Genomic DNA, 27,230 nt, shown 5'->3' with positions numbered 1-27,230 from the left:
GAGGAGTTAAGGGGGGGGGTGAAGCGTGGTAGCCAATGGGGCACTGACTCTTGGGGTCACTAGACCCTTATATGACTACTTCCTGTGGGGAGTTGACATAACCCTGTCCAAGAGTTCCTAATTCCACCAAAAACAATACGGTGGAATCTTTCTTTCGTGAGGCACATCAGGTAGCCCACCAAAGGGGTGTGACAGGCCTGGTGTTGCAACACACCTACTGCATAGCTAATTTCCCGCCTGTACTACTGCCAAATGGGCCTCAGGGCTGGGGGCAGCATCTCCCAGGTCTGAGGAAGCCAGGGTCCCATATTAAAGAGGGCAGGGGCTTTGAAGCCACTGGCCTTGATATGCTAAGTCACTAGCCATCCTGCTAGAGGTGTGAACACCTTCCTCAGGAGCACAAATTGGCGTGGGCTCTCACCTGCAGGAGGTCAGAAAAAGGTCTGAGAGTGTAGGCTGGGTGAGACGAGTCAGACAGCACAGTAGATGGTGGTAGGTGTTTCAAGGGGCACCTCAAAGGTGTCCTTTGGATGCACGTCATAATACATCTTGTACTGGTAACAGTTCAGATTTACTAAAACAAGGTGTTTGATTCAAACACCATGGGTTTCAGTAAAGCTATCATATAGCTGGGGAATTCGTAATGACCAGTGCCCAGTACATATACTTAAGATGTCTTCCCATATCACTTGAACTAACTAGTAATTGTACAAAACTGCACAGGGGCATATCTGCTCTTGCAGATTTGCCGTCACATGTAATAAAATGCACCATGAGTTAGGACTACAAGGCATGCTGTAGGAGTGACTTCTAGGGAGAAGAAAATGGCTGCCGGCTGAATAGCCCGGTCGGGAGCTCTGAGCTCTCCAGGCTTATTCGATGCAATTTAGTTTCGCTGAAAGAAAACACCCACGCAAAAAAAGAAAATAGTAAATGACTAGTATGGCCATACTGATGCGGATCTTGGCTTAAGCGGTGCCGGAGTTCGACGAGGAAGGAGCGAGACGCCGCAGCTGCAGTGAGAGCGGCGGACCGGCTGAAGTGTGGCAGAGGCAGCCTTGGGACACCGAGACTGCGGTGAGCGTGGCAGGCGGGCCAGAGTGTGGGCGGAGGCAGCCGCAGCTCATCGCAACAATGGGAGGGCTGCAGCTCGAGTCTCCCTCCATAGTAGGACAACTGCTGCTCACAGCAGCAGAGCTACAGGTCTCCAGAGGGCATTGGAGCCTCAGGAGGTGTCTGAGGTATCAGACTCCAGGAAGTAAGTCGAAGGGATCGAGGATGCGCATGAGTGCGGGGAGTGTTCAGGGTGGGGGCCAGAGTGGAGTGCAGGACTCTGAAGTCCAATTTTTTAGTGCTGGTAGAACAAGAGGAGAAAAGTTTCCTCCTGTAAAAATAAAGGATCAGGATCAAGAAAGCATTTACAACAGGTGGATAAGTTATTGCCTCAGAAATAGATATCTAACGGTCAGCATTCCACCAGAGCGGACATAGGGAAGTGCAGCCCTAATACCCACAGTTACCACAAAACAAGTATTGGCATAGCCAATAGGTCTCGCTTTTGGGACCTTATAAGTATTTACTTATGCAGCACAAATCCTTGGTGCAACAACATCAACTGTTGAATGGCTAAACACTTATAAGTTACAAGGTTTAGCCATGCAACAGCTGATGTTGTTGCACCAAGGATATTGTGCTGCAAAACTAAATACTTATAAGGTCCCAAAAGCGAGACCTATTGGCTATCCCAATACTGGTTTTCAATCTTTGAAGGGTGACAGTCTGAGCTGGCCATTCCAGATGACCTCAGACCAAAGATGGGGTGCACTAACCCACTGAGCTACCTTCCTTGTCTCTAGTCGTGATTTGGGGTGAAGACCACAAGCCAGGGTTGTCAGGCCGAATGAGGTGTACTGGAGGGTGGCAGAGTGTAGGGCGAAGTTCTGAGGGACTGATAGAGTAGGTTAGCCAGAATGGGTTTGAGCACAGAGATGGCCCGGCATCCTTTGAGCGAGCGCTTGAACCCCCAACATCACTGAATGACGTTTGCAGGAGTAAGACAGTGATGATGCAGAGCGGTGGCCAGTAGAAAGATAGGGGTATGGTCACCCCGACTCCTGTCTCTTGAGCAGGTCGAAACAGATAGTTACAGGTACTTCTAGGTTCTAAAAAACATACGAAACATCATTTTGCTAAAATATCTCCTTTCCATCTGTTCTGCTACACATATGTGGAGGAGTGAGGAAGCAGTGCATGTTTTTTTATTCAAGAAAAATACAAATTGCTGGGCAAGGCAATGATCCAGCTCTTGGCAAATCCTCATTTTATTTCTGAAAACTCCACTAACTTTACCGGAATTGGTAGACTTTTCCACAGAGGCAAAGCTTGTCTGCCCCACAGCATTAATACCGGACTGTGGTTCTGCGGCTAGTTGGGAAATGAAACCATCCAAAGCTATTCTCAGGTTCGTCTGCAGGACAGCCAAGTTTCATTGAGGGAGAAGTTAGCACAGTGGGTTGAGCTCACACTGCAGAGTTCTTGTTGTGACCTGCAGGCCACCCTCGTCTTGGCTCACGAGCCAAACATAAAACTGTGCTCCTTGCAGAAGTCAAACAACTCAACCGTGGCACAAGCAGTTCCCTTTTAAAATAAAATTCAACATTCAGAAAGGTTAGTTATCTACTAGTGGCATTTTGGTCTTTGCAACAATTACAGAAAGTTCTGACTGCAAAACATCGCCACCGCACACTCCCCTAATGTACATGCCGGTACCTCTCAGAGCTTAGAAATATTAACCCCAATCAAAGATAAATTAATGGAGAAAAAAAAATTGAAATAAAATTAATACAAAAATTAAGATAATGAAGGTCGAAAAGCAATTTTTTGCAGCCAATCCAGGGAAGGTTTGCAGGCCCCAAAACAGTGTTGGCTTGGCGGTCCGTCCATGAAACGTTTTCACGCCCACTGCAGTGGAATACCCAGTCCATCCAGAGAAGGACTGCACGCCCCACAGCAGTGTTGGTTTGTGCAGCAGAGAGAAGGTCTGCACGCCCCACAGCAGTGTTGGTTTAGGCAGCCCACAGAACGAAGGCTTGCACGCCCCACATCAGGGCTGGTTTAGGCAAACCCAATGTGCTGTATTTTTCGATTTGTGTAATACAGAGCAGAGTAAACAAACCTTGCACCGGTCAGTAGTACCCAAAAGCTTTTGCACCAGGTTAAAAGTTTGACAATGGGTTGTGAAAATATTGCTGGACATAAGGAACATACGTGTTGATCAATAATTTCTAGAATTCAGAGATATTTTCAGTAAAATACACCAGTCAATACTCAACTTAAACAAGCATTGGCTGCGCGGCAGTAAAAGTAACGCCGCGCGGCAGTAAAAGCGAAAGTGATAGCGTTGACGTGCTAAAACAGCGGGGGGGAAGGGCGTGGTGCTGAAGGATGGCACAGGAAAGGCAGATGGCTGGGCAAGAAGGGAGGGGGGAATGCGGGGAGCAGCGGTGCGCGTGCATGCCATCGTGCACTGAAGCTTGTAGCCAGCACAAAAATGTGGGTAGCACTTTCGAAAACCCACCTACTAAATATCTCACCAGACCAGCGCATGCACTGGGTCAGGCGAGACCTAAAAAGGGAGACCAACCAATGCAAATCAAGCCCCAGTCTCCCACCTCCTGGTATCCCGAACCAAAATAAGGAGGTCCTAGGGTATAAGTTACCCCTTTACTAAGATCCTTTTTCAAGGTACAAGCTAGAAATGATACCCCCAAATTATTGACAGTTGAACAACAAGGAAGCCCAATTTGTCTAAACACTGGGGAAGAGAAGCAGAAAGGGGAAGGAAAAATGAACGCCAATAGATACCAAGTCTTGGGCGCGGAAGGGTCAAGAGAAGAAATAAGCTCAGGCGAACCACCCTAAGCACAAAAACCACAAACTATAATAGTATGTGACATACAACCAGGTGAAGATAAAGGAGTTCCAAGCAGCACAAATAAGCCCGGAGAAACTGATCGAGTCACTGATTTTAGAAGTGAGGGCGATTTTCGCCACATCTGAAAGAAATCAAACAAGAATACAAGAGACTTGCGTAGCTTTAGAGACTAAAATTAATATCCTAATGGAACGTGTGACAACAAAACCTCCCTGATGGCTCTAGAAAAGGAAGTTGAGGCGAATCAGTCAGAAACTCTATCCTTGAAAACAAATAATAATGACGTCAAGGAAAAAATAGAATCCTTAGAAAATCAGATAAGAAAACCTGAGTATTTTGAATATTACGGAGGGACTGGAAGTGGAGGCCATTAAGAGATTTGTGATAAATTTACTGGAGGAATATCTCCCAGGGGTAAAGCCAACAGACTTAACTGCGGATATACAGAGGGACCATCGTGAAATAGGAAAATTGAGAAAATATCCTAGGAGAATCATGATAAATTTCACGACCTATGTATTGAAAGAAAAACTCTTAAGCGAGGCTCTAAAAGATGGCTCTTACACTAAAGACGACTGGGTGTTCAGAATTCGATCGGACATTTCCAACACTACTCAGGATAGACAGTGGGAGTTAGGACAGCAGATGAAGAACTAAGATCCTTGGGGGCGACTGTACAAATGCACTTCCCTGCCGCCTTAAAAATGATCTGGAGAAATGAGATGCGTAACATAAAAGACTCTAAAGCAGTGGCGTCACTCATAGAACAGATGGAAAAGGAACAATAGAATGAACACGAATAAAGATTAAAGTCTGGCGAGCAGAGAGCTCAAAAGAGCTAAATGGGTCGCCCAGAGAAGGAGAAAGGAAATTTTCTCCCTGGGAGGGTGGGGTGGTAAAGAAGCTGGAGTATTGCACAAAATCAGTTTCAAAAGAGCACGCACTAGGTGAGGAAGCATAAGGGGAGGAGATAAAAAACGTCCGATTTGTGTACACTTGAGGAGGTCTGGATCTGAAGCGTGGCAGTGGGATTCCTGGCTTGACCCAAGAAAGGCTGTCAATTAACAAACGTTCATGGAATGAGAATGGCCTCAGAGTTACAAACCGAAGGCAGAAAAATACTGGAGCATCTAAAAACGGCGAATAGCAAGATTATAATATTGCTGGAAACCCATCTATTGAAGGAAGAATGGCCAGATATAATTAAGAAGCAAAAATGGGTAGATACTTATGTTTGCACTGAACAGGAGTGTTGCATTAAGAGGTGGCCATCTCATTTAAAAAAAATCAGTTAAAGCAAGGATAGAGACAGTAAAAACTGATACAAAAGGGAGATGGGTCATTGTAAAAGTTAGAATATATAATAAAGTATATATAGTGGCAGGGTACTAAGGCCCAAATGTGGATGATCCCTCTCCCTTACAAGTCTAGTATACACACCTACTTGAACTCTCAGCCCAGTAATACTGGGTGGCGATTTGAACTTAATTATAAATCCTAGAGAGGATAGAATACCCATAAGACAGACACTAAATCTACCCAGAATGAGGGAATGGCTATAACACTAAAGGAGATAAGAAAAACAAATTTACCTTTCAAAAATAAAAACGTGGGCTTGCCTCCAGGATAGATTTCTTTCTGGTAGATAAAGGCCTGGTCAATAACATCAGGAAAGTGAAACATCTGCCAGCCCACCTGTCCGACCACTCTGCGGTCCAAACAAGAGATATCGATTGGCAAAGCTCTCTCTAGCTCAAGATGGACATTGGATCGTACTATAGCAGATCCACAAAACAGGGAGAAACTAAACTGAATCAGAAGAGTTCTTCTTGCTAAGCAGAAATGAGACTGCTCTCCAGGTGGCATGAGACGCTTATAAAGCTGTTATTAGAGGGAAATTATTACGTTTAGCGGCTTTAAAGCATAAGAAAATAAGGAATAGAATCAACCAACTGGAGAATGAGATACAAAGCCCAGGTAAGACATCAGCTGGGCGTGTGATCCCACAAGAAGTTAACAAAATAGGGAAGAGAATGAGGCCCTATCTGAAGTTCTAGGTTCTATAATCAGGAATAAATGGGAGGCATTATGAGTATGGTGAGGGCTGCAGTAAAATACTTGCCTGTAAAATCATTCCAATTATTCAGGTAGAGAACCGGACAGACCCAACCTCAGAAGATTCTGAGATTGAGTTGGCCTTCAAAAAAAGGTTGAGACTCTATTCAGAAGATATAAGACTGTCTACAGATCAAATAAATAGCTATTTGGGGAGAGTGGCTAGCCAACCCCCAGGATGGCCGCACCGATGTGAGGCTCCGAGCTCCGACAGCGTAATATCCCCAATATCCGCTAAATATATCCATTTTGCCCGATTACGACACCGATCCGGGTGCCTCCTGCACTGTGGAGGCACACGGTCGAGCATCGACGAAGATCCAGCAACTCCGTCCAGAGCTTTACTCGATGCAGCTCCACCCAAGCCACGACCGGAGCAGCTCCTCACTGTCCTCACTCTCACCGTGGGGCCGCGATGTCGCGAGAAGCGTTGTGGGCACCCCTTCTCCCGTGGAGCCCCCCGCTACTTAGACCTTTCGCAAGGTGTCGGGTGAGCTCTGACACACAAGCGGACTTTGTGGGAAGGCAGCACGGTGGCTGAGAGGGCCTGCGGAGGTGGAAAGGCGCCTCTCTCCCCGCGTTGCACATACTGGCCGATTGAGCCTGGGAGCGGACTTCAAAGCTCCCGCTAGGTCTTGGACAGCGTGGATTGTGGTGAGCACAGCGCTGCATCGGGTGGGCTCTGATGTAAGCGCGATTTGGGTTCCAACCCCCGACGCCATTCACACACTGCCTCGGTGGGGGGGGGGGGGTCTGAAGACCTTGAGGCAGGCACTCCCCTGCCCCTCCCCGCAGTGATTGGGCAAACTAGTCTGTGTGGGGGTTTGCCGGCACTTTCCAACGTGCTGGGGGTCGGATACTGCCTGCCCACGCTGTGCACGTCTTTCATCTCACAAAGGAACCTCCACCACATTTATTTTGGATTACATCAGGGATCGGGGGTGCCGCTGAATGGCCAGCCTTGAAGCACTGATTGCCTGGGATGTGGAATGATTCTGCATGGGTCTAGGGAGGGACGGATTCACCTCCAATGTCTTGGGTCTGCAGATTGTTGATCGAGAGTGTCCCACGCCCTTTGCCTGCGCAGATCCCTTACTTAATTTGATAACAAAGCATCAATCAAGGTCTCTGCGCACCACCACGACAGTTGTTTGATTTAAGTAGGACGGTGGGCATAATCCTTGCACCACTATTACATCTTACCTATCTCGGAGGCCGGTTGGATTTCTGTCTAAGAGTTGGCAGTCTCTACTCACTACTATAACACCACGCCACCGGCTACCCTAGTCAGCTAAGCCTGTATCACCCCTTGGACCTTGCATCGCCAGCCTACAGCTAAGCCATATAGAATGGCCACCGCGAAAGGTTCAAAGCAGACCCACGTCACGAAGCTGGCGAAATTTGCACACTCTCAATCAGAAGCTTCGGATAGGCAGTAGGGTGCATCGGACTCCAAGCTGCAATAGGGAGAAGGGGCTCTGACATTGGCAGACGTCATGGAAGCCATCCAAGGGGTTTGTACGGCCCTGGAGAATAAAATCAACACAGTGACCACAGAGGTCACTCATCAGAGCTGATCTGCGCAACATGGGGGATAGGGTCAAGGTGACCGAAGACTCAGTTTCCATCCTCCAACGCTCTACAAAATCACTGGAGACCACGGTCAAACGACTGCAAGCACAGACATCGGACCTCGAAACTAAGCTGAAGGATTATGAAGGTCGAGCACGCAGGAACAATGTTCGATTTTTGGAGGTTCCAGAAAGATCTGAGGGGCGGGCCACAGACTTATTTGTTGAAGACTTGATCACTAAACACTTGCAACCCCGGTCCCTCACACACTTTCTCAGTGGAACGTGCCCACATAGTACCCCCATAGTACCCCCTCCCGACCGGGGGGCTCCGCCTCTTCCCATATTGGCTCGGATCTTCAACTTTTGTGACAGGGACATTATTCTTCATACAGCAAGGGCCCCTCCACCATTGAAATTCGAGAACTCGACCATCACCTTCTTTCCTGACTCCACCCACAAAGTGCAATTGAAATGCAGGTCTTTTTTAGAGGTGAAACGGGCGCTCAGGAGCCACAATCTTAAATATGCGATGCTGTATCCAGCGAAACTCCGAGTGCAAACGGATGGTACATCGTGGTTCTTTGTCACCTTAGGATACTTGGGACTGGTTGGACAGTTGGCATTCCTCCGAGTCGCAGAGACACTCCTCCCCTACTCGTCAACACAGATCAAGGGGTCCTTCCGAAACAGTCAGCCAAGTGGAGGCAGTTTGAATTGTTTGATTCTTCTACTAGACTGGCAGCAAGATCGAACTGGCCGAAATGCGAGGGAGTGATACTAGACTTCCCGCTCCTGCAGTGGAGACCTTGTTTGCCCGACGGACCTGTGTAGGACCCATGCCATATTCCAGTTACGATGAGTATTGCTCGGCACTCCGGTTGGGGGGTTGCATTCGCTGGGGTAGGTTGGGGAGGGGGGGTGGAGTGCTAATGGCTAATTCCATCTGTTTTGCATGTTTAACGGACTTGTATTCATTTGATGCTAATCTCCACCACACTATATAGACCTGTAGATCTGCGATAGGGTGGGGGTTGGAAGATACAGATCTTTCCTGGTTGATTGGGCCCCAGGCCCAGACTACATTGTTCTCAATGGCTTTTTTATTGTCTTTTTTGGGGGCTAAGTGGAATATCTATCGGGTTGTTTAGCTGTGTGACATTCCCTCCATAGAATAGTTCATTGGGGTTTACAGGTGCTCTGCAAAATTAGGGGGTGGCCAGTTTGTAGTCCACGTTGCAGGGAAGGAGGGTGGGGATCCAGGGTTTGTTCATGGGTGTTTTAGCATTTTTATGTGTGTGTTCAGCATAACTTTGCTGATGAGACTTCCTTCATGGCGTACATGGGCATTCCTAATATCGATTCCATATTGCTTTGCTTGTGTAGACAATACAATGTTATGCCTCGGTGGGTGGATTTGTCAGTTATTTCTTCTCACTGATCCTTCTATATATGTCCGTTATTGTCGGTTAAATGAGTATTGCTCAAAGTACAAACCCGCAATTGGGGCGCCTTAAACTGCTCTCCTGGGATGTGAATGGGCTGGGGGACCGAATCAAGAGGGGAACTGTGTTGCAATATCTGAAACGACAGGCTCCAGATCTGGTTTTGCTACTGGAAACCCATATTCAGGGTACCTCCTACAGTGCCCTTAGCAGATGGGGATATAAATTGGTGGCGCATGCTGGGTTTGCTAGGGGGTCCAGAGGAGTGTTTATTCTGGTACGAAAGTCCCTCCTGTTTCAAATACAATCAGTTACCCGAGATCCATTGGGCAGGTTCGTCACGGTTTCGGGGCGATGGGAGGGGAGGCCCCTTTATGTAACTTCTCTCTATGTGCCACCCCGGCTGCATTCCACCACACTCGCTGACCTGGGACCAAACATGTTAGACTTACCGGACGGTGACTGACTGGTGGGGGGCGATTGTAATGCTGCACTTTGTGAGGAACTAGACCGACAGCCATCCAGAGGTAGGGAGCCTGCCAGGATATGATTGAAGGAATTTTTAGAGGCGTTTGTCCTTATCGATGTGTAGAGGTTGTGAGAAAGTGCCATCTTTTTTGCATGGTATGCCCCCGCTTTTTGCTGAAATGCTAAATGTACTTTGACTGAGTGTGCCCTGGCCTCCAGCCAATCAGGTGCCCAGGGCCTATGTTCCTTCCCTAAACAAAAACCTCAAAAACAAATTGGCAAACCCTGGCCACATGTCAGCCCCTGGTAAATGGTACCCTAGGTACCCAGGGCCTTGTGACCAGGGAAGGCCCCTAAGGGCTGCAGCACTCATTGTACCACCCTTAGAGGCCCTGTACCCTAACACACACACACACACTGCCCCGGCAGGCTGAGTGTCAAAACAGAGTCGACATGGCACACATCCCTGTGTGCCATGCCCACAAACTACACTGCCCTGGCATACATCAGCCACCCCTCTATCTGGGTGCCCTATGCCAGTGGTGTGGGCACAGATGCAGGAGCCCTGTGCCCCTAGAATACCCAGGTCCATTCCTGGGCCCTGTAAGTGCAGTGCTGCCATTTAAGAGTACATGGTGCTGGGAGCTTGTCAAACACAAACTCCACAGCACCATAATGGCAGCACTGAAGCCTGAGAAGTTTGGTATCAAACTGATCAGCACATTAAATCCACACTTATGCCAGTGTGGGATTTAATGTACCATGCACCAGAGAGGGCATCTTAGAGAGGCCCCTGAAACCTAACCCACAATCCACGTCTGTTCTGAGGCTGCCACACAGCAGACATGTTGCTGGACCTCTGGGTAGGAGAGCGCCTGCAACAATGCACATCCTGGGCGAGGTGCTAAATCTCCTCCCCCAGGATGGGCAGGGGGAAGCTTGAAAGGCATGCCGCCTCTGTGAGCTTCCCCAGGCCACTGCAACCCCCCACTCTGGCGGGAAGCTTGGCCGGAAACCCCAAATAAGGACAGGGGATGTGCCATCCTGCCAACCCCACCCCTCAGGTGGGGGAGACGAGGTGAAGCACATCCCCGGGCTCTCGCCATCTTGAAGATGGGAAGCCCTACCCAATCAGGACTAGGCTACTGCCCCCCTCCCACAGGAGAGAGGCAGGATAGGGGGTGTACCCACCCCAGGACAGGGACCCATTAGTCCCTGCCCTTCACCTAACTGTAACGCCCCTAAATCTAGTATTTAGGGGCACCTTGAACGTTCCTTCCCCAGATTCGAAAATACGAAGAAGAGCTAGAAGAAGGAAGATCTGCAGCTGCTAAGAAGAGGAAGACACAAACTGCTTTGGCCCCAGCCCTACCAGCCTGTCGACCCTCGAACCTACTCCAACCCGCCATCTCTTGTGGCCAGCAACCTCACAAACCCCGGAGGACCTGGCTACCTTTTGACTCTAAGCCCCTGGGACTCCCATGAGTAGAGGCTCTACTCAAAATCTACTTCAAATCCCTGGCAGCAGCCCTGAACCGCGAACCCAGCACACTCTGCGCCAGCCAAGCCTGGCCTGTGCCAGAGTGAACAAAGACCACGAGGACGACCCCCACGGCGACTGTGACCCCGAGTTCGGCACCCAAGGACCTCCCTCGACACTCCTGAAGAAGCCTGCAGCCTCAGAACATGGTGCCCCCTCGCCCCCCAACCGCCATCAACAGAGGGTAAGATTTCCCGACACCAAAAGGCACCCCTGCACCCGGCGCCCCGTGGCCCCCTGTGCCCAATCCCGGGGTACCTACCTATCCTCCAACTACCCAACTTACCTCTCGAAGTGATGGTGGCACCTGAAGAATCCTTGTCCCCGAGCTTGCAGTCTTTTTCTAAACCGGAGATTTCCCATTGAAATCAATTGAGCGCCCGAAGGCTCAAAAGCCCCCCGCACCCAGCCGCCCGAGTGGCCCTGGCAGAGTAACCTATACACCTATCTACTTCCCCACTTGCCCTGAGTAAGTGACCAGGAGCCCAGCTCCCACAGCCGCATGGCCTGCTAGTCAGCAGCCACCAACCAAGGCCCCCCTACCTCTCATAGGATAACATTGGGCATAACTCTCTCTGCACCCGGTCAGCCTTGTGCCGCTGGGGGTGAACTAACTGTACCTACCTGGCCCTGGGAGACCCCTGGGTCTATGCCCAGAACCTTAACTCTGCCAGTCGAGTACTAACCTTTAAACCGATAACTCAATTTTCTCCATAGGGTAACATTGACTGGCTTTTTCTGAAATTTCTATTCAGTGTGGACTTTTCAAAACTTAAAATATTCACCAAAAATCAGCCGAGTAACAAAAACACTCACCTGCTCTTAGGTGAGCTCCCAGTGCTGGATCTTGGTGCCCAGCACTGACTACTTACAACTGTACTTACCAGTAACCCAATTTTCTCCCATAGGAAATCATTGAGTGTGTTCCTGTGAAATTTCTTCTAAGTGTCAATTCCTGCAATCTTTAAATATTCTTTAAAAATCGTATACTATCTGAAAACGTAATTACTTACCTGTTTTGGATAAAGGTCCCAGTAGTGAGTCTAGGCACCCAGTACTGGATTACAAAAGTAACGAGAACATACTATACCTGCAACTTGAATTTTCTGCCATAGGGAATCATTGACTGTCTTCTATGAAATATTTTCTAAGTGTCAACTTTTAAAATATCAAAATATTGTCTAAAAATCATCACAGCAATTAAGTTGACTTTTATCACTTGATTCCAAGTACTGACCCAGGACTGAATCTGGGATCCAGTCCTGGAATTCCAAAAGTAATCCTAAAAGTTATCTGTGGCAAATAACATGAAACTTTCATTGAACTCAATGCATTATTGTGTTTAAAGTAGTGTTGCCTATTGCAACCACTTGTAACTGTTTACAAAAGTCAATTAAATATTGCAAAAGTATTTATATAAAGCATCTCATTCTGAGAAAGTATATTTTAATTCCAATTGTTGGTTCTAAAATAAATCAAGCATATATTTTTTATATATAAACCATTGGCCTAGAGTTCAGTTATTGAGTGTGTGAGACCATTTGCTGACTGAGTGTGTACAACAAATGCTTTACACTGTCCTCCGATACTGCCTTACTGCTCGACCAAACTACCCCTTTAGAGAGTAAGGTTATATCTAACTTTAGCCTCTGCCAAACCTCTGGGGACTGTGGACTCTGTACACACTGTACCTCTTTAGGAACAGTATATACAGATCCACTTTCTCACAGAGGTCCTGTAACCCCTCCTCTTTACAGATCGTGGGGTAGGGGGGAGAAGTGCAACGGGACAGAGTCAAGATTGCAGAGGCCTTCGCCAGATATTTTAAACAAGTATACACATCCAGCCAATCCACTACTCAAACTGAATCACCTGAGCTGTTAGCCTTAGATGCCCAGGATGCTGAAGGCCTTGATGAAGAGTTCACAGCAGAAGAGGTCACAAAGGCCATTGGCTCTCTGCAATAAAGTAAGGCTATGGGCCCCAGCGGTCTTCCAATTGAATTATACAAATCTAACGCCAAGACTATAGCCCCATACTTTGTAAGAATGTATGAAGAGAGTCTGATTCAAGGTGCCTTGCCTGAAACGCAGAGGCTGGCCAATATTGTAGTGATCCACAAAAATATCCAGTACCACCGCAATATTTTCAATTAATTGACTCCGAAAACAGGGCACTGCTCTGGGACCAGGGTGACCCCCGGATTGCCCGCACAAAATTGACGAAGAGCTGGTAAGATGGTGGCATTGCCTTACCCGACGTCAGGTCTTACTATTGGGCCTCACAGCTAGTTGTTTTAAACGATGGGTCCCTCGACCCATTACGGACTCCGCTTACAGAATGGACCCTCACAATGTGCTCCCTGGCACTTATCTCAGGGTACTCTATGGAGGCCCACAATATGCACCTAGGTTCACTCCTATGTCATCAACCGTAGATTTATGGCACAAAGCAACGCGGGATCTGGGGTGGAAAGATAAAAGTCACCCCTCTATTGGAATCGGGCCGCCTGGGTCTGCTTTCCACGCAGCCAGGATTTCATAAATGGGACTTGATCGGTCTCTCGACAGTCAGGGATATGTGGGCGAAGGGGAGGGTGATTCCTTTTTCTGATCTTCAAAGGGACTACCAATTGCATGAACGAGAAACCTTCCGCTACCTCCAGGCCCAGACCGCTTTGTATAAAGTCATCCCCAATGACTCTGAGGTGCCAGTTTCCTCGCCTCTGGAGGATAGATTGTTGGATGATTATCTCCAGGAGAAAGCCATCTCACTGACTTCCCGGAAAATCCTCCATCATACTCCAGACGCCCAGGAGAAATTGCATGTTAAGTGGGCTGAAGATGTGGGGGGTCTGGACGATGATGATTGGAGGGAGGCATTAGCATCCCCACGCAAAGTAGTGATCCGATCACAATTCAGACTCATACAGCTAAAATTGTTACACGGACGTATTATACCAGTTCTGTACTGATCAAGATGGGTCCGGAGGGTTCTCCTGCCTGACCCCGTGGCAGTATGGTACCTATATACATCAATGGTGGCATTGCCCCGTCCTTTGGAGGAATTGGGAAAAACGTGTCGCTGGTATGTCTCATGTCTGTATTTCAACTATAGTCGCCTCCCCCTGGCTGTGTCGCCGTAATATCTGGGACGCCACTCACTTGTCACGGACCGATTAGATCTGGGTTACCCTGGGCTGCATGGTGTCGAAACGCAATATAGCTAGAACATGGAGGGGTGATGTACAGTTGAGCAATAGGGATTGGGAATCAGACATGGACTTGTGCATGCAAGCTGAGAGGGTGGTTTATGAAAGTAGAAGCTGCCCACAAAAATGGACTAAAATATGGGGCCATTCGAACGAAAGTAGAGGTCTATCATGCACTCCTGTTGTCCTCCCTCCCTAGTGGTGGACGATGAAGATATTTAACAGCTTTCAAAATGGATCGGTGGCGAATCTCGTTTGTAACACTGCCCAACGCCTTTATATGTAATTGTATTGTGTAATGTGGTTTTTTGAAGTCTAGATTAATGCAAAGTTTTGTTTTTTGATTTTGTTGTTTGTTTTATATTTCTTAGAATAAAAAGATATATATATATTTTTTTAAATAAAAATAGCTATTTCAAGAACAGAGGCTTTCCAACCCTGACACAAGAACAAAGTGAGGTAATGAATGCTGAAATTACGATGTAAGAGGTAGCAAGTACAATAGATAAACCAAAAAAGTTAAGCCCGCGGGTCCTGATGCAATACCCAACGAAATATGAACAAGTTACTTACCTTCGGTAACGATATATCTGTAAGAAACATTAATTAGTTAGATTCCTCACCTTAGAATATCCCCAGGCGTCAGGCTGGATCCGGAAAGATTTTTCGTCAGCAATACCCTGGCGCGTCGCTAGACGTAGTCTGCGGCTCCGCGTCGTGATCGCCAGAATGACGTCGGAGTACTTAGACGCCGCCCTCACGCGCTGACGTCAGTTCTTGTACACAGCTTTCCGCGTCAGGAACGCAGAGCCATGCAAGAGACCGACACTGGTGCCAAAAAATTCTAGGGCCCTGAAAGGGATGACCTCAACCCTAGATATCGGTTCGCAGAACGGGGAAGATGGGTGGGCGGTGAGGAATCTAACTAACTAATATTTCTTTCAGATATATCGTTACGGAAGGTAAGTAACTTGTTCATCTGAAAGAAACACATTAGTTAGATTCTTCACCTTAGAATAGATACCCCAGCAATACCAACCCCGGAGGTGGGCCTGCGAACCAAGATCACACCAGAAAGTCCTGGAGAACGGAACGGCCAAAGAAGCCGTCTCTCCGGACTTGGCTGTCCAGGCAATAGTGTTTGGCAAACGTGTGCAGCGAGGCCCACATTGCTGCTTGACAGATGTCCTGCAAGGGGACTCCCCGGCCCAGGGAAGTGGTCGCCGCTATGGCCCGAGTGGAATGGGCCCTCAGTCCTACAGGAGGTTCCTTTTTAGCTAAGGAATAACAGGCCTTGATACACAAAACGACACACCGAGAGATGGTTTGTTTGTGCACCGCCTGCTCCTTCTTAGCGCCAACGTAGCCAACAAAGAGTTGGTCGTCCAACCGGAACTGTTTGGTGCGGTCCAGATAGAAAGACAGCGCCCGCTTTGGGTCCAGACGGTGGAGCCTCTCTTCCTCTTTCGAGGGATGCGGAGGCAGAAAGAAGGTGGGCAGAGTAACAGACTGTCCGATGTGAAAGGCAGTCACCACCTTAGGGAGAAAGGAAGGATGAGTCCTGAGAACAACTTTGTCCGGATGGACAGAAAGGAAAGGAGGCTTAGAAGAGAGCCTGGAGCTCACTCACCCGTCTAGCAGAGGTGATGGCAACCAGGAAAGCAGTCTTAAGGGTGAGAAGACGAAGGGGACAATTATGAAGTGGCTCAAAGGAAGCGCACATCAGAAACGTCAATACAAGATTCAAATCCCACTGAGGCATTACGAAAGGGACAGGAGGAAACATGAGTAATGCCCTTAAAAAAACAAGAAACAACAGGGGATTTGAAAAGAGAAGGCTGATCAGGAAGACGTAAGAAAGCAGAAATAGCTGAAAGATAACCTTTAAGGGTGCCCAGAGCAGAGCCCTGATGGGCCATGGAAAGAAGAAAGAGGAGAACTTCAGAAAGAGGGGCGGAAAGGGGATCCACAGCCTTTGCTGTGCACCATGCCACAAATCTGTTCCACCTGCAGGCATATACCGATTTTGTGGAGGGACGCCTGGCTGCCAGAATAACATTACAGACTTCAGGAGGCAAGTCAAATGGTATCAACTGCCGCCGCTCAATCTCCACGCATGGAGGTGGAGGCTGGACAGGTTCGGGTGGAGGACCGTCCCCTGCTGCTGCAACAGAACGTCCTCCTGACGAGGCAGTCGTATCGGGGGATCGTTTGACAGACTGGGTAGCTCGGGATACCAGTATCTTCGTGCCCAATCCGGAGCCACCAAGATGACTTGGACCCGGTCGCACCTGATGATCTTCAGCACTCTGGGCAGAAGTGGTATAGGCAGAAAGGTGTAAAACAGACCGCAACTCCACTCGCGACGAAAGGGCCCCCGAGCGAGTGCCGCCTTGGAAACTCCTCCGCGCAAAATTGCTGACATTGCGCATTCTCTTCGATGGCGAATAGATCTAACCAAGGCTCTCCCCACTCCCGAAAGAGGCCTTGCGCCACGTCCGAGTTCAGACGCCATTCGTGATCCATCATGCACCGGCGGCTGAGTTCGTCTGCTCTGGCGTTCAGAGAGCCCGCCAGATGTTGAACCACCAGGGTGATGCCCTGATGTTCAAGCCAGGTCCAGAGGCGCAGAGCCTCCTGACAAAGGGTCCACGACCCCACCCCGCCCTGTTTGTTGCAATACCACATGGCGGCGGTGTTGTCCGTGAACACCTGCACTACACTTCCCCAGACAGAGGGAAGGAATGCCTTCAGTGTAAGTCGGATCGCCCTCAGCTCCAGAAGGTTGATATGGAGTCGGGACTCCGCCGGAGACCACAGGCCTCTGATCTCCGCCTCTCCCATATGGCCCACCCATCCCAGGAGGGACGCATCCGTCACCACTACGTGCTCCGGTTGGGGTAGGGAGACGGATCTGCCACTGACCCAATCGCGGTCCGAGAGCCACCACTGCAACTGTCTCGCAGTGCCCTCCGAGATCAGGACGTGGTCGGACAGGTTGCCCCGATGCTGGGCCCACTGAAACTTCAGGTCCCACTGCACAGCCCGCATTCGCCATCTGGCATGATGCACCAACAGGATGCAGGAGGCCATCAGACCCAGAAGCCGCAGCACCAACCTGACCGAAACCCGGGATAGAGGCCGAAAGATGGGAATCAGGGCCTGAATATCCCGGATCCGCTGTTCCGGAGGATAGGCCCGGAACTGCGCCGAGTCCAGAACCGCTCTGATGAAGAGGAGCTTCTGGGAGGGACTCAGATGCAACTTCGGCACATTGATGGAGAACCCCAGCAAATGCAAGAGGTCGACCGTAGTCTGGAGGTAGGACACGACTGCCTGGGGCGAACCCGCCTTCAACAACCAATCGTCGAGATAGGGGAAGACTGGAACTTGCAATCTGCGCAGATGAGCTGCGACCACTGCCATCACTTTCGTGAACACCCGAGAGGCACTGGTGAGGCCGAAGGCGAGCACGGTAAACTGAAAATGCTCCTGGCCCACCTTGAACCGCAGGTAACGCCGGTGGGCCGGCAGGACGGGGATGTGGAAATAAGAGTCCTGCAAGTCCAACGCTACCATCCAGTCTCCAGGGTCCAGGGCAGCCAGAACCTGAGCTAAGGTGAGCATCTTGAACTTCTCCTTCCGGAGGAAGGTGTTGACGCTCCTGAGGTCCAAGATAGGGCGTAGGCCCCCTTTGCCCTTCTTGGGAACCAGAAAGTAGTGGGAATACCAACCACGACCTACTTCTGGACCAGGAACGCACTCGATGGCCCCCTTGGCCAAGAGGGCCGTAACTTCCTCCTGCAGAAGTTGCAAGTGATCCCCCAAAATTCGGTGGCACTGCGGAGGCATGGCTGGAGGGGTCGCCTTGAAGGGGAGGGAGTAGCCCCTTCGGACGATTTGCAGCACCCACCTGTCCGATGTAATGGTACGCCAGTGGAGGAGGTGATGGCGAACTCTGCCTCCCACTGGCGTGGAATGGGCCTGAAAGCTCGGACTAGGAGGGCTTTGAGGCGGATGCTGCTGGGGTAGATGTGGACGGACCGGCACATTGTCCCCCTGTACCGCCTCGGTGGAATCCACATCCGCGACCGCATGGAGGTTGGGTCTGCGGCCTGTGGCTAGCCGGACGTGAGGGGGCGCCCCTTCCTTAGCCACGAAAGTAGCGAAAAGCGGAGGTTTGCGGGCGCTGGGCCGAAAGGCCCAAGGACTTGGCCGTAGCCCTGGAGTCCTTAAAGCGCTCCAGCGCACTATCCGCTTTGTCGCCAGAAAGGCGACTGCCATCGAAGAGCATGTCCATGAGGGTGCTCTGGACATCCCCGGAAAAGCTCGCGGACCACAGCCAGGCGTGGCGACAAAGAGCCACCGTGGTCGACATTGCCCTTCCCAGCGAGTCCGTTGTGTCCAGTCCACATCGGATTGCATGCCGTGCCGCATCCCGCCCCTCGGCAAAAGCCTGGGTGAGTCGTGTCCAGGCCTCCTGCGGACACTGGGGCAGCACGTCCTCCACTGTATCGCACAGGGAGTGGGAATAACGGTCCAAACGGCACGCAGTGTTGATAGACCGCAACCCCAAACTAAGACAGAAGAACAGCTTCTTCCCAAACTGTTCTAGCCTTTTGGATTCCCGATCTGGGGGAGCGGACGGGAAGGAAGTCTGGGAGGTAGAGGCCTGGATAAGCAGGCTCTCGGGCGTGGGATGTTCCGACGCCGGACCGGGACTAAACTGGGGAACAGGCCTCCCCTCCAACCAGTGTAGCCCCACCGCCGATAAGAAGGGCAACTCCAGGCCTTCGGGACAGGCCCTCATCACGCCACTACTGCATCAGCGGAGCAGGCGTCCCACAGTTCACGCAGCACGTTCATCAGTTATACGGGCCCCACTTAATATATGAGCGGCAGTGTCACGTCCCAGGTGGGATCCCCACTCATGTGCAACAGGTAGGCATAATTTGGGGCACAGGAGCAGCAGGATGCTTCAGGATGTAATTTTTGGGGCAGGATCGGAGGCTCGGTGTTGCTGCACAGCCATCTTGTTTGGCACCCCCGGCAGACGTTCACGTTGATGCGGTCTTCAGCATTTTTGCCCACGCAAATCCATATGCCGGAAAGCAGCAGCAAGAGGCACCAGGCACAAGCTGACATGAGACTAGGACAAATAGAGACACCACTCGCTCCCTGCAGCTCCCTCATACTGTCGTGTGCTTACATGGGGCGCCGGGCATAGAAAACCACCATTTTACACATTCACGTTTATGGTTGACATTTTTAAACAATTACTTTTAACGCACATTTGCTTGCACAAACGTATGGGATAATGTTTTCAGAAAAGGGTTTGCTTACACTTCTTCGTAGGCATATTATCAAGCCGTTGAACTTTCTGTAAAAGAACTAAGTTTACTGCGCAAAATGTTGTCCGCTCGGCGACAGTTCTGCAAGGGTAGAATCAACAAGGACAGCCAGAGCTCTAGCATGGAAGCATGGGTGAAGTTTATTATACATCTACATCGATCCTTTGTTTAGGAAGAGGACCATTTTGTTAGACCTGTAGAGGTCACCCGATGCCAGAATTCCAGTCCAGCTGTATCCAGTTACCTTCCTGAGAAGGATGGTGGCTTAATCCACACTAAGATGGGCTTCCAGATGAAACACACCCACAGGTAAATGGGGGGGTAAGATCATCCGGAGGTATTCTGGTAGATTCGCACATAGCTATGACGATTAGGATAGGAAGCACTAGGTAGGAGTATAGATACAATTATGTGTATTCACATAATCAATATAACAGCACAATGGTTGAACTGTTTATTTTCTTTACCATTCTCGTAATGCCGATTACTCGGTTTTGTTTCCTTCTGTTATTCATTGCAGCGCTCATATTTTACACAAGATTCCTATTGCTTCAATAAATGTTTGAAAAGCCAATTTGAGTATTTCCTTTGTCTCCCTTCCCTGAGCTACTAACGAGAGGGTCAGATCGGTTTCCATGATTTTCTTGGGGAGTCAGGGTTGTCATATTCTGAGGTTGCAAATGCCATCTAGTTCCTTGTAAGGTTAGAGTTCCAAATGGTGCACTGTGAGCTGGCCAGGTCTCACGTCAACATATCCGGGTGTGAATGTACTCAGTCTTGCACAGTTTTGATATTTATGTTGCCCACATGCACAGTCTTACTGAAATAGCATGAACCATTCAACAACACTTCCCGCCCCCTCAAAATTCTTCGGAGTTTGACAAACTTGAGACATCGGTTAGGTTATGTTTACTGAGCAGCTGCAATAATGCCTGCCTAGTTGGAGTAGATTAATTTTTGGAGATACCTGGGCAAACAATGGTGGGATTCATAACTTTGTTCCAGCTTCCCAAACATCAAGTCATATCATGAGAATGTGAAGAGCAGTGGCTGTTTAGCTCTAACATGTTATTTTATTTGGAGCACTGAAATAGGAACACATATCCACTACATTTGAAATGTGATCCAGAATGGAGAGGAGGAAATATGAAGCCTGCTAAGAGTTAATTTAACCTGCTAAAGTTTGAAAGAAGTTGTAACAAAGTGACAGAAGTTACATTGGAAAAAATAACCAAATTATTCTGTCATTTAATGTCCAAAAATATGTTGGGTGGAACGTCCCCTTTAATTTGGAATTGCATACATGCAGGATTTAGAACAATTCTACATCAGTTTCTCATGAGAAAAGGCAGCCGTGCAACTTACTCTGTAATTGATTGCCACTTCTGCTCATCTACTTGGTCGAAAGCTGATGTGAGACAAACTGAACTTCTGAGCAACTGAACTTCTATCGCTTTTTGAAGTTCCCTTGGGTCCGGGCTTAGTATGCTAGGGAGAAGTTTCTTCAGGTCTATAAAAATAAATAACACTCAAACTATAGTTCATAAAAAGGCAAAATATTCAGGAGTAACTTAAATCACATCAAATACATGCCACAGACAAGATACAAAGAAGCGAGATAACAAAATAAAAGGATGGCAAATGAAGATATGTTTTTTTTTTTTTTTTAAAGTCACTGCACCAAAACTAAATCTTGAAATACCATGAAACAGCTAAAAGAAAAATGAAAAGTAGCTGCTTGGCATGAAGTGCCTCAAACACAGATAAGAAAAAGGTTACTTATCACGTAAGCATCTGTCTGTAGAGTATAGTACTGTAGATTTCCTTGTACTACATATTTGTGCCGTCTAGTGTTGGGCAGGACATTTTCAAGTTATTTTACTTTGACGTCATCTTTGGAGTCATGAGGTATAAAATGACTCCTCCCTTAGCTGGAAATGAGCATCACCACCGACTTCATGCTAGATTGTTTTTTGCACAGCAGGTGAGAGTAGCATGGAGTGGTGAGTAGACAAAGTGGTGCACGTTTATTGCAAATGGAGGTTAAGTAGTAAAGAGACCCGTGATCCAAGCCACGTGCTTTCAGGGAGGACTGTGAGCACATGTGAATCTACAGCACGACACATTGAATGCTTACAAATTACCATTGGTGCTTGTATCATGTACTGCTGCAGATACACATGCTCTTCATAGACTATAAGGCAGTACTCTGCTACAAGTAGTGGATAGCGTGTGGACAATGTAGATGTCTGAAATAAGGTCCATCGGACCAACTTTAGCGGTCTACCGAGCATGTCTGGTGAGTATGTCCACACAGGAGTGTTCGGTGATCGTGTGGGGTTGACCAATTGGCTGCTTTACATGTGGCAGCCACGGGAATATACTAAAGAAGGTCATAGTTACTGCCTTCTTTCATGTTGAGTGGGCCTGGGAGTAAAACCAAGGGCTCTTTTGACCTTGTGATAGTCGGGCTGAATGTACTTACCTATTAATCTAGCAATACCTGTTTTGGCTCTAGGTTGACTGTTGCGAGACTTTGCAAAGGCTACAAAGAGTTGGTTTGACTTATGAACGAGATTACTCCTGTCACTGTAACACATGAGAGTGCATTTAACATCTAGAGTGTGTAGGACTCTCTCAGCTACAGAGTCTGGTAGGGGAAAAACGACTAGGAGCAAGTTTAATGTGTAAATGAGACACCAACTAAGGAAGGAATGTAGGGGTGGTTCTCGGTACCACCTTGTCCTTATGACCCTGAATGAAAGGTTCCTGTAATGTGAGAACTTGCAATTCTATTACTGCACCAAGAGAAGACACCTATCAGGAGAGGTAAAGGAGAGGGCAAAAATATAGGTGTTCGAAAGATAGATTTTATAAGATACAGTAAATATGAGCTTTTTACTCAACCGCGGTCAAGCATTGGCAAATTCAACAAATTTGACATTTAGAAATTTTTGTTCAAAAACTTTTGGTAAGTTGCATTGTGGTTGGTTAGTTACTTTGGTAGACCAACTCAGACAGGGAGCCAATCCTAGGGACTAGCAAGGTCTACAGAAACAAAATAGTATCACTTTCAACTGCTAATGACAGTCACTTTTTTTTTTGCCTGGTATCTGATGCAATTTAGACCGTGCACTGGGTTCCTGGTATCCAGGTCACCAGTGCCAGATCTCTTTCCCTAAAACAGTACAATTGATCCCCCAATTGGAAATACCTTTAATCCCCGGTAGGTCCCTAGTTAATGGTACCCCTGGTACCGAGGACAAGGAGGCTAAAGAGTCCCTTACAAGCAGTCCCTAAGGGCTGCAGTATGTCTTGTGCCACTCTAAGGGACCCCTCAGCACCAAAATGTAAACTGCCATTGCAGGTTGCTTGCCTTTGTACAGAGAAAAGTGAAGATACAAACGTGGAATGCTTCCTGTGTGCCATGCCTACAGACACTACGTACAGTATAGATAAGTCACCACTACAGCAGGTCTTACAGCCCTAAGGAAGGCTGCACTATACTACATGTGTGAACAATATCTGCATGAGCAGATATGCCCCAGTGATGTCGAAGTCAATTGTTACATATTACAAGTGAACAGGGTCACCATTTTGAAAACATGTGCCGGACACTGGTGTTTACGAGTTCCCACAGCTACATGACACCCAAATAGTGGAGTTAGTCTCAAACAATCTGGAGGAAACAGCAGACCAATTCAGCAACGGCATGAGACAGGTTAACTATTGGATGCAGCTTAATTGCGTCAAATTGAACAGTGATAAAACCGAAGTCATGCTGCTCGGGGCAGACACAAATTTTTGGACTCCTAAATGGTGGCCGGTCAGCTTAGGCGAGTTCCCCTCACAGTGAACAAAGTCAGAAACCTGGGAGTTATATTGGATATTAAACTGTCTTTCAAAGCCCAGATATATAAACTGACTTCCACTGTGTGGTTCACTTTAAAAATGGTTCGAAGACTACTGCCTTTCATTTCCCATGAATCATGCAAAACACTAGTAACGGCACTGGCATTGTCCAGATAGGACTACGGCAACGCCTTGTATGCTGGGATACAAATCCAACATCTGACAAAACTCCAGCGTCTACAGAATGCAGCAAGTGGGGGGGCGGCGGGGGTTCTTGGTGCAGACGGCCCAGATCTGGAACCTGCTCCCTATCACAATAAAAAACAGCACCTCGCTCCTATCATTCAGGAAAGCTGTAAAAACCTGGCTTTTTACCTCCTAGTTAGAGCTCTTTATCTTCTGCAGTCTTTTCCACATCAACTAGCGCCTTGGGCATTTGCGCGCTCTACAGATTTTCAAATTAAATCATGATGGCTTCACTGAAACTAGAGATGTTTGGTATCAAACATCTCATATTAATACATCCATACTGATTCCAGTGATGGATTTATTAATACATGAACCCTGAGGGCACCTTATAGGTGCCTCCTGAAAACTTACAGACTACTAGTGTGCTGGCTGACTGGTAGAGCCCAGCCTGCCACCACATGCTGGTTTCTGGTACCCTGCAGGTGAGAGCCTGTGCTATCAGAGGACAAAACCCATGCCTGCTCCGTCTGGAGGTGCTGTCGCCTCCTCCAAGCAGAATAGCTAAGTGATCAACATATCAAGGCAGGAGGCTTCAAAGGGCTCTGCCGCCTTTGATCTGCAACCCAAGACTTTCCCAGACTGCTCCGGGTCCATTTGGCACCAGGATAGGCAGGAAAATTAGTTAGTCAGGAGGTCTGTTCCCCTCTCAGGCTATTTCCACCCCAAAGGTAGGCTACCTGATGTGAATACTAATTTTAGAATTCCACTAACTTAGTTTTGTCAGAAATAGGCTCTCTGAGTCAGGGTTATGCCCCACAGGAAGTCATCATATACAAGATATAGACACCCTAAAGGTAATTAGCTGATTGGCAACTACCTGTCACTCACTTTAAAGTCCCTTAATGAATACTTAGGTGGCACCCCTGACTCCTGAAGTGCATGATTCAGCAGATCCAGAAGAAGAGGACAAAGATGAGCTGCTAGAAATGCGATATCTTAAGACTAGCTGTGGACTTTTGGCACCAAGCCCTGCCTGCACCAGTCTCAACAATCGTGACCAGCGACTCATACTGCAGCTAAACAGCTTCCAAGAATCCCAGGAGACTGCCATCCCTTCGCTAATTGCCAGCTATCTCCCTTGGAGTAGAGGAGCTACTCTGCAGTACGCAGGCACTGAAAATGCAAAGTCTGGTTTACCGAGGTGCTTCTCCCCAGCAAGCCCGATGCAGCAGCCTCCCAGGAAGAGGACAATGTGCTTCTGAAGATCAGATCTGTCCTGCCATCAAGTGAGAGGACGCAAGGTCAACTGGAGCCACAACGGACCAATACCTGGGGTACCGAACCTCTTGCAGCAAACAGAGCCCGTGAAAGTCCTATCCGGACTTCCACTACACCAAGAACGAGCATGCAATGAGGGGTGTCAGAACTGCAGAGACCCACCTCCAGAGGCAGGCCAAGCTGTCCTGATTTTGCACCCACAACCAGCGAGATCCTCAACCGCAAGACCTGATGATGCATATAGCCCAGCCGACCTTTCCAATCTACTCCTACGCACCCCAGTTCAGGAACCATACAACTGAATGTGCTCCCTTGTGACCCCGAGCCCCGCATTGGGAGCTCCCAGACTTGCCCCCAGGTCCCTTCTTTCCACCAGTGTAGCCTGCAGAGCTACCAACTCGACCAGCACCCCTGCACCCTAATGCAGGTAACAAGTAACTGCTGGTAGTACTTTAGACCTTGGCCCCCTATGACCCTAAATCCCGATGGAGACCCTCAGAAACCTCCCTTAAATAACTGTAGGCAACATATGCCTTTTCTCCCATGTTAAAGCATTGGTGCGTAAAGTCTCATTTAAATGAACCGGTTACTTACCTGTAAAATTCATATTTATGAAGCAGTTGCAAAATTTTTGGCATCAACATTTATTTAAAAATATCAATTATTTTTAGGTCTCGCTTAGGCAGTGCATTCAGTCTCTTCGAGACATGGTGTATCCAGCACGGCTTTTTTTTTTGTTGGATTCTTTTACAGTCGTTCCTAAACATCTGCTTTTCTCTGGTGAATATGCTTAGTCGTCCCTCCTTTTCTACTTTTGTAACCTCCCATGAGGACTGCCCCTCTAACATGTGCTCTTAATCTTTGTTATTTTAGGATACTTGGAGAGTAGTCTTCTTTTTTGTTGGCCTGCCTCTGCTTTGGTTTTTTTGTGCATGAAACTTCAATCACCTTGCTGTCACAATCTCACTGTGCCATCCCCCCCACCCCTTCCACAACACTGCTTGCCCACCCCTACTAACCCTCCTAGGACGCTGCTCATTTTTTCTTTAATTTAAATTGCCGTTCATTTGCAGCGCCATCACTTAATCTCCCTGAGCCATCTCCCCCACCCACAACACTGCTTGCCCGCCCCACCACCTCTCCGTGATTTCTGCTGGGTTTTTTTCCCATTAATTTAAATTAGCAAATTACATTTGTAGATTTATATAGTGCTGGCCATGGGCACAGGGGAAATTAAGTGCTTTGCCCAGCATTACAGGACGTTGAGCCAATGCCAAGACTTGAACACGGATCCACAGCTCCCAAGTAGGAAGCTCTGACCGCAGCGCCACATTCTCTCCGTCTGAGAGCAAGAACGGTTGAGAAAGAAAAAGGAGAAGCGAAATCCCAGCAGGCTGTTCCTGGTCTCTCCACTCGCCCCTTTCTGGAAAGCCACAGAGTTGTTAGCAGTTCTCTTGATCTCTTCCCTTCACTCCCCTCCTCCGCATGTAGTCTCTTGGAAAAAGGAGATAAGAAATCTTCAAGCCCGACTAGAAAACTAGCCTCGGTACCCCAGAAACAGCAGCTGTTGCTAGTTTATGTATTTTGTTTTAGCACACAATACCACTTTTAGTTTGTAACCGCTTAATGGAAGGATTTTTTGCCTTACCTGTGCACATACATTTACTGATTGACTAGTTGAGTTATTGTTCGTTTTTAGTAAGATCTCTAACTCATTTGAATTAAACTTCTGGATGTTGGACGAAAATAACAATAGGCGTTTTCAAAAGATAAAAAATATATCTGCTTCTATCATGAATGGCATTTGGTAGAAAATCTTTTACACGCGTATTACGTATCTGTTAAAAATCTCATCTAGATTTCCTCAATTCTAATTATCATTTAGAACAACATTAATTAATAATTAGCTTTTACGTGTCGAATATTTCTTCGACTAATTGTTTTCACAAGCATCCCCTCCTATTTCTGTAGAATAGAGTCGGACTAACATCTAGTGGTTACCTTTTTCATTGAAAAGCGCAGCAGTGGTTGTCAGTAGATGGCACAAGGGCACCGCCCACCAAGATTTGCAAGATATAAGAGTCAGGCAGCCAAGCACTCTTGAGATGGACACATGCTCCAGTGAGCATGTGCCAAACAGCAGGATCCTTTTATGTTTTTAAATCACTATGCAGGCTCAGGGCTGACCTAATACCAGCCCTAGACTGCAATTATCTGGGTCTAAAGAGACCTCCAATTAATGATGCACAGCAGTGTCATATTTAGAAGCAGTCCCA

General features: G+C 48.1%; 1 protein-coding gene across 1 annotated transcript in view; it reads right to left on the bottom strand.

The window, feature by feature from the left end:
- SMG1 (SMG1 nonsense mediated mRNA decay associated PI3K related kinase) overlaps positions 1–27,230 on the bottom strand; it is a 1,471,505-nt gene that overhangs the window by 874,740 nt on the left and 569,535 nt on the right. Inside the window, exon 27 of the mRNA XM_085628855.1 lies at positions 21,001–21,145. Within this exon, the coding sequence (XP_085484981.1) occupies positions 21,001–21,145 (145 nt within the window). The remainder of the gene's footprint in view (positions 1–21,000; positions 21,146–27,230) is intronic.

Source organism: Triturus cristatus, chromosome 10 (genome assembly GCF_964204655.1).
Source record: "Triturus cristatus chromosome 10, aTriCri1.1, whole genome shotgun sequence".
Taxonomy (NCBI): Eukaryota; Metazoa; Chordata; class Amphibia; order Caudata; family Salamandridae; genus Triturus; species Triturus cristatus.
The sequence above is the reverse complement of the archived record's forward strand: the minus strand, read 5'-3'. Positions and strand labels throughout refer to the sequence as shown.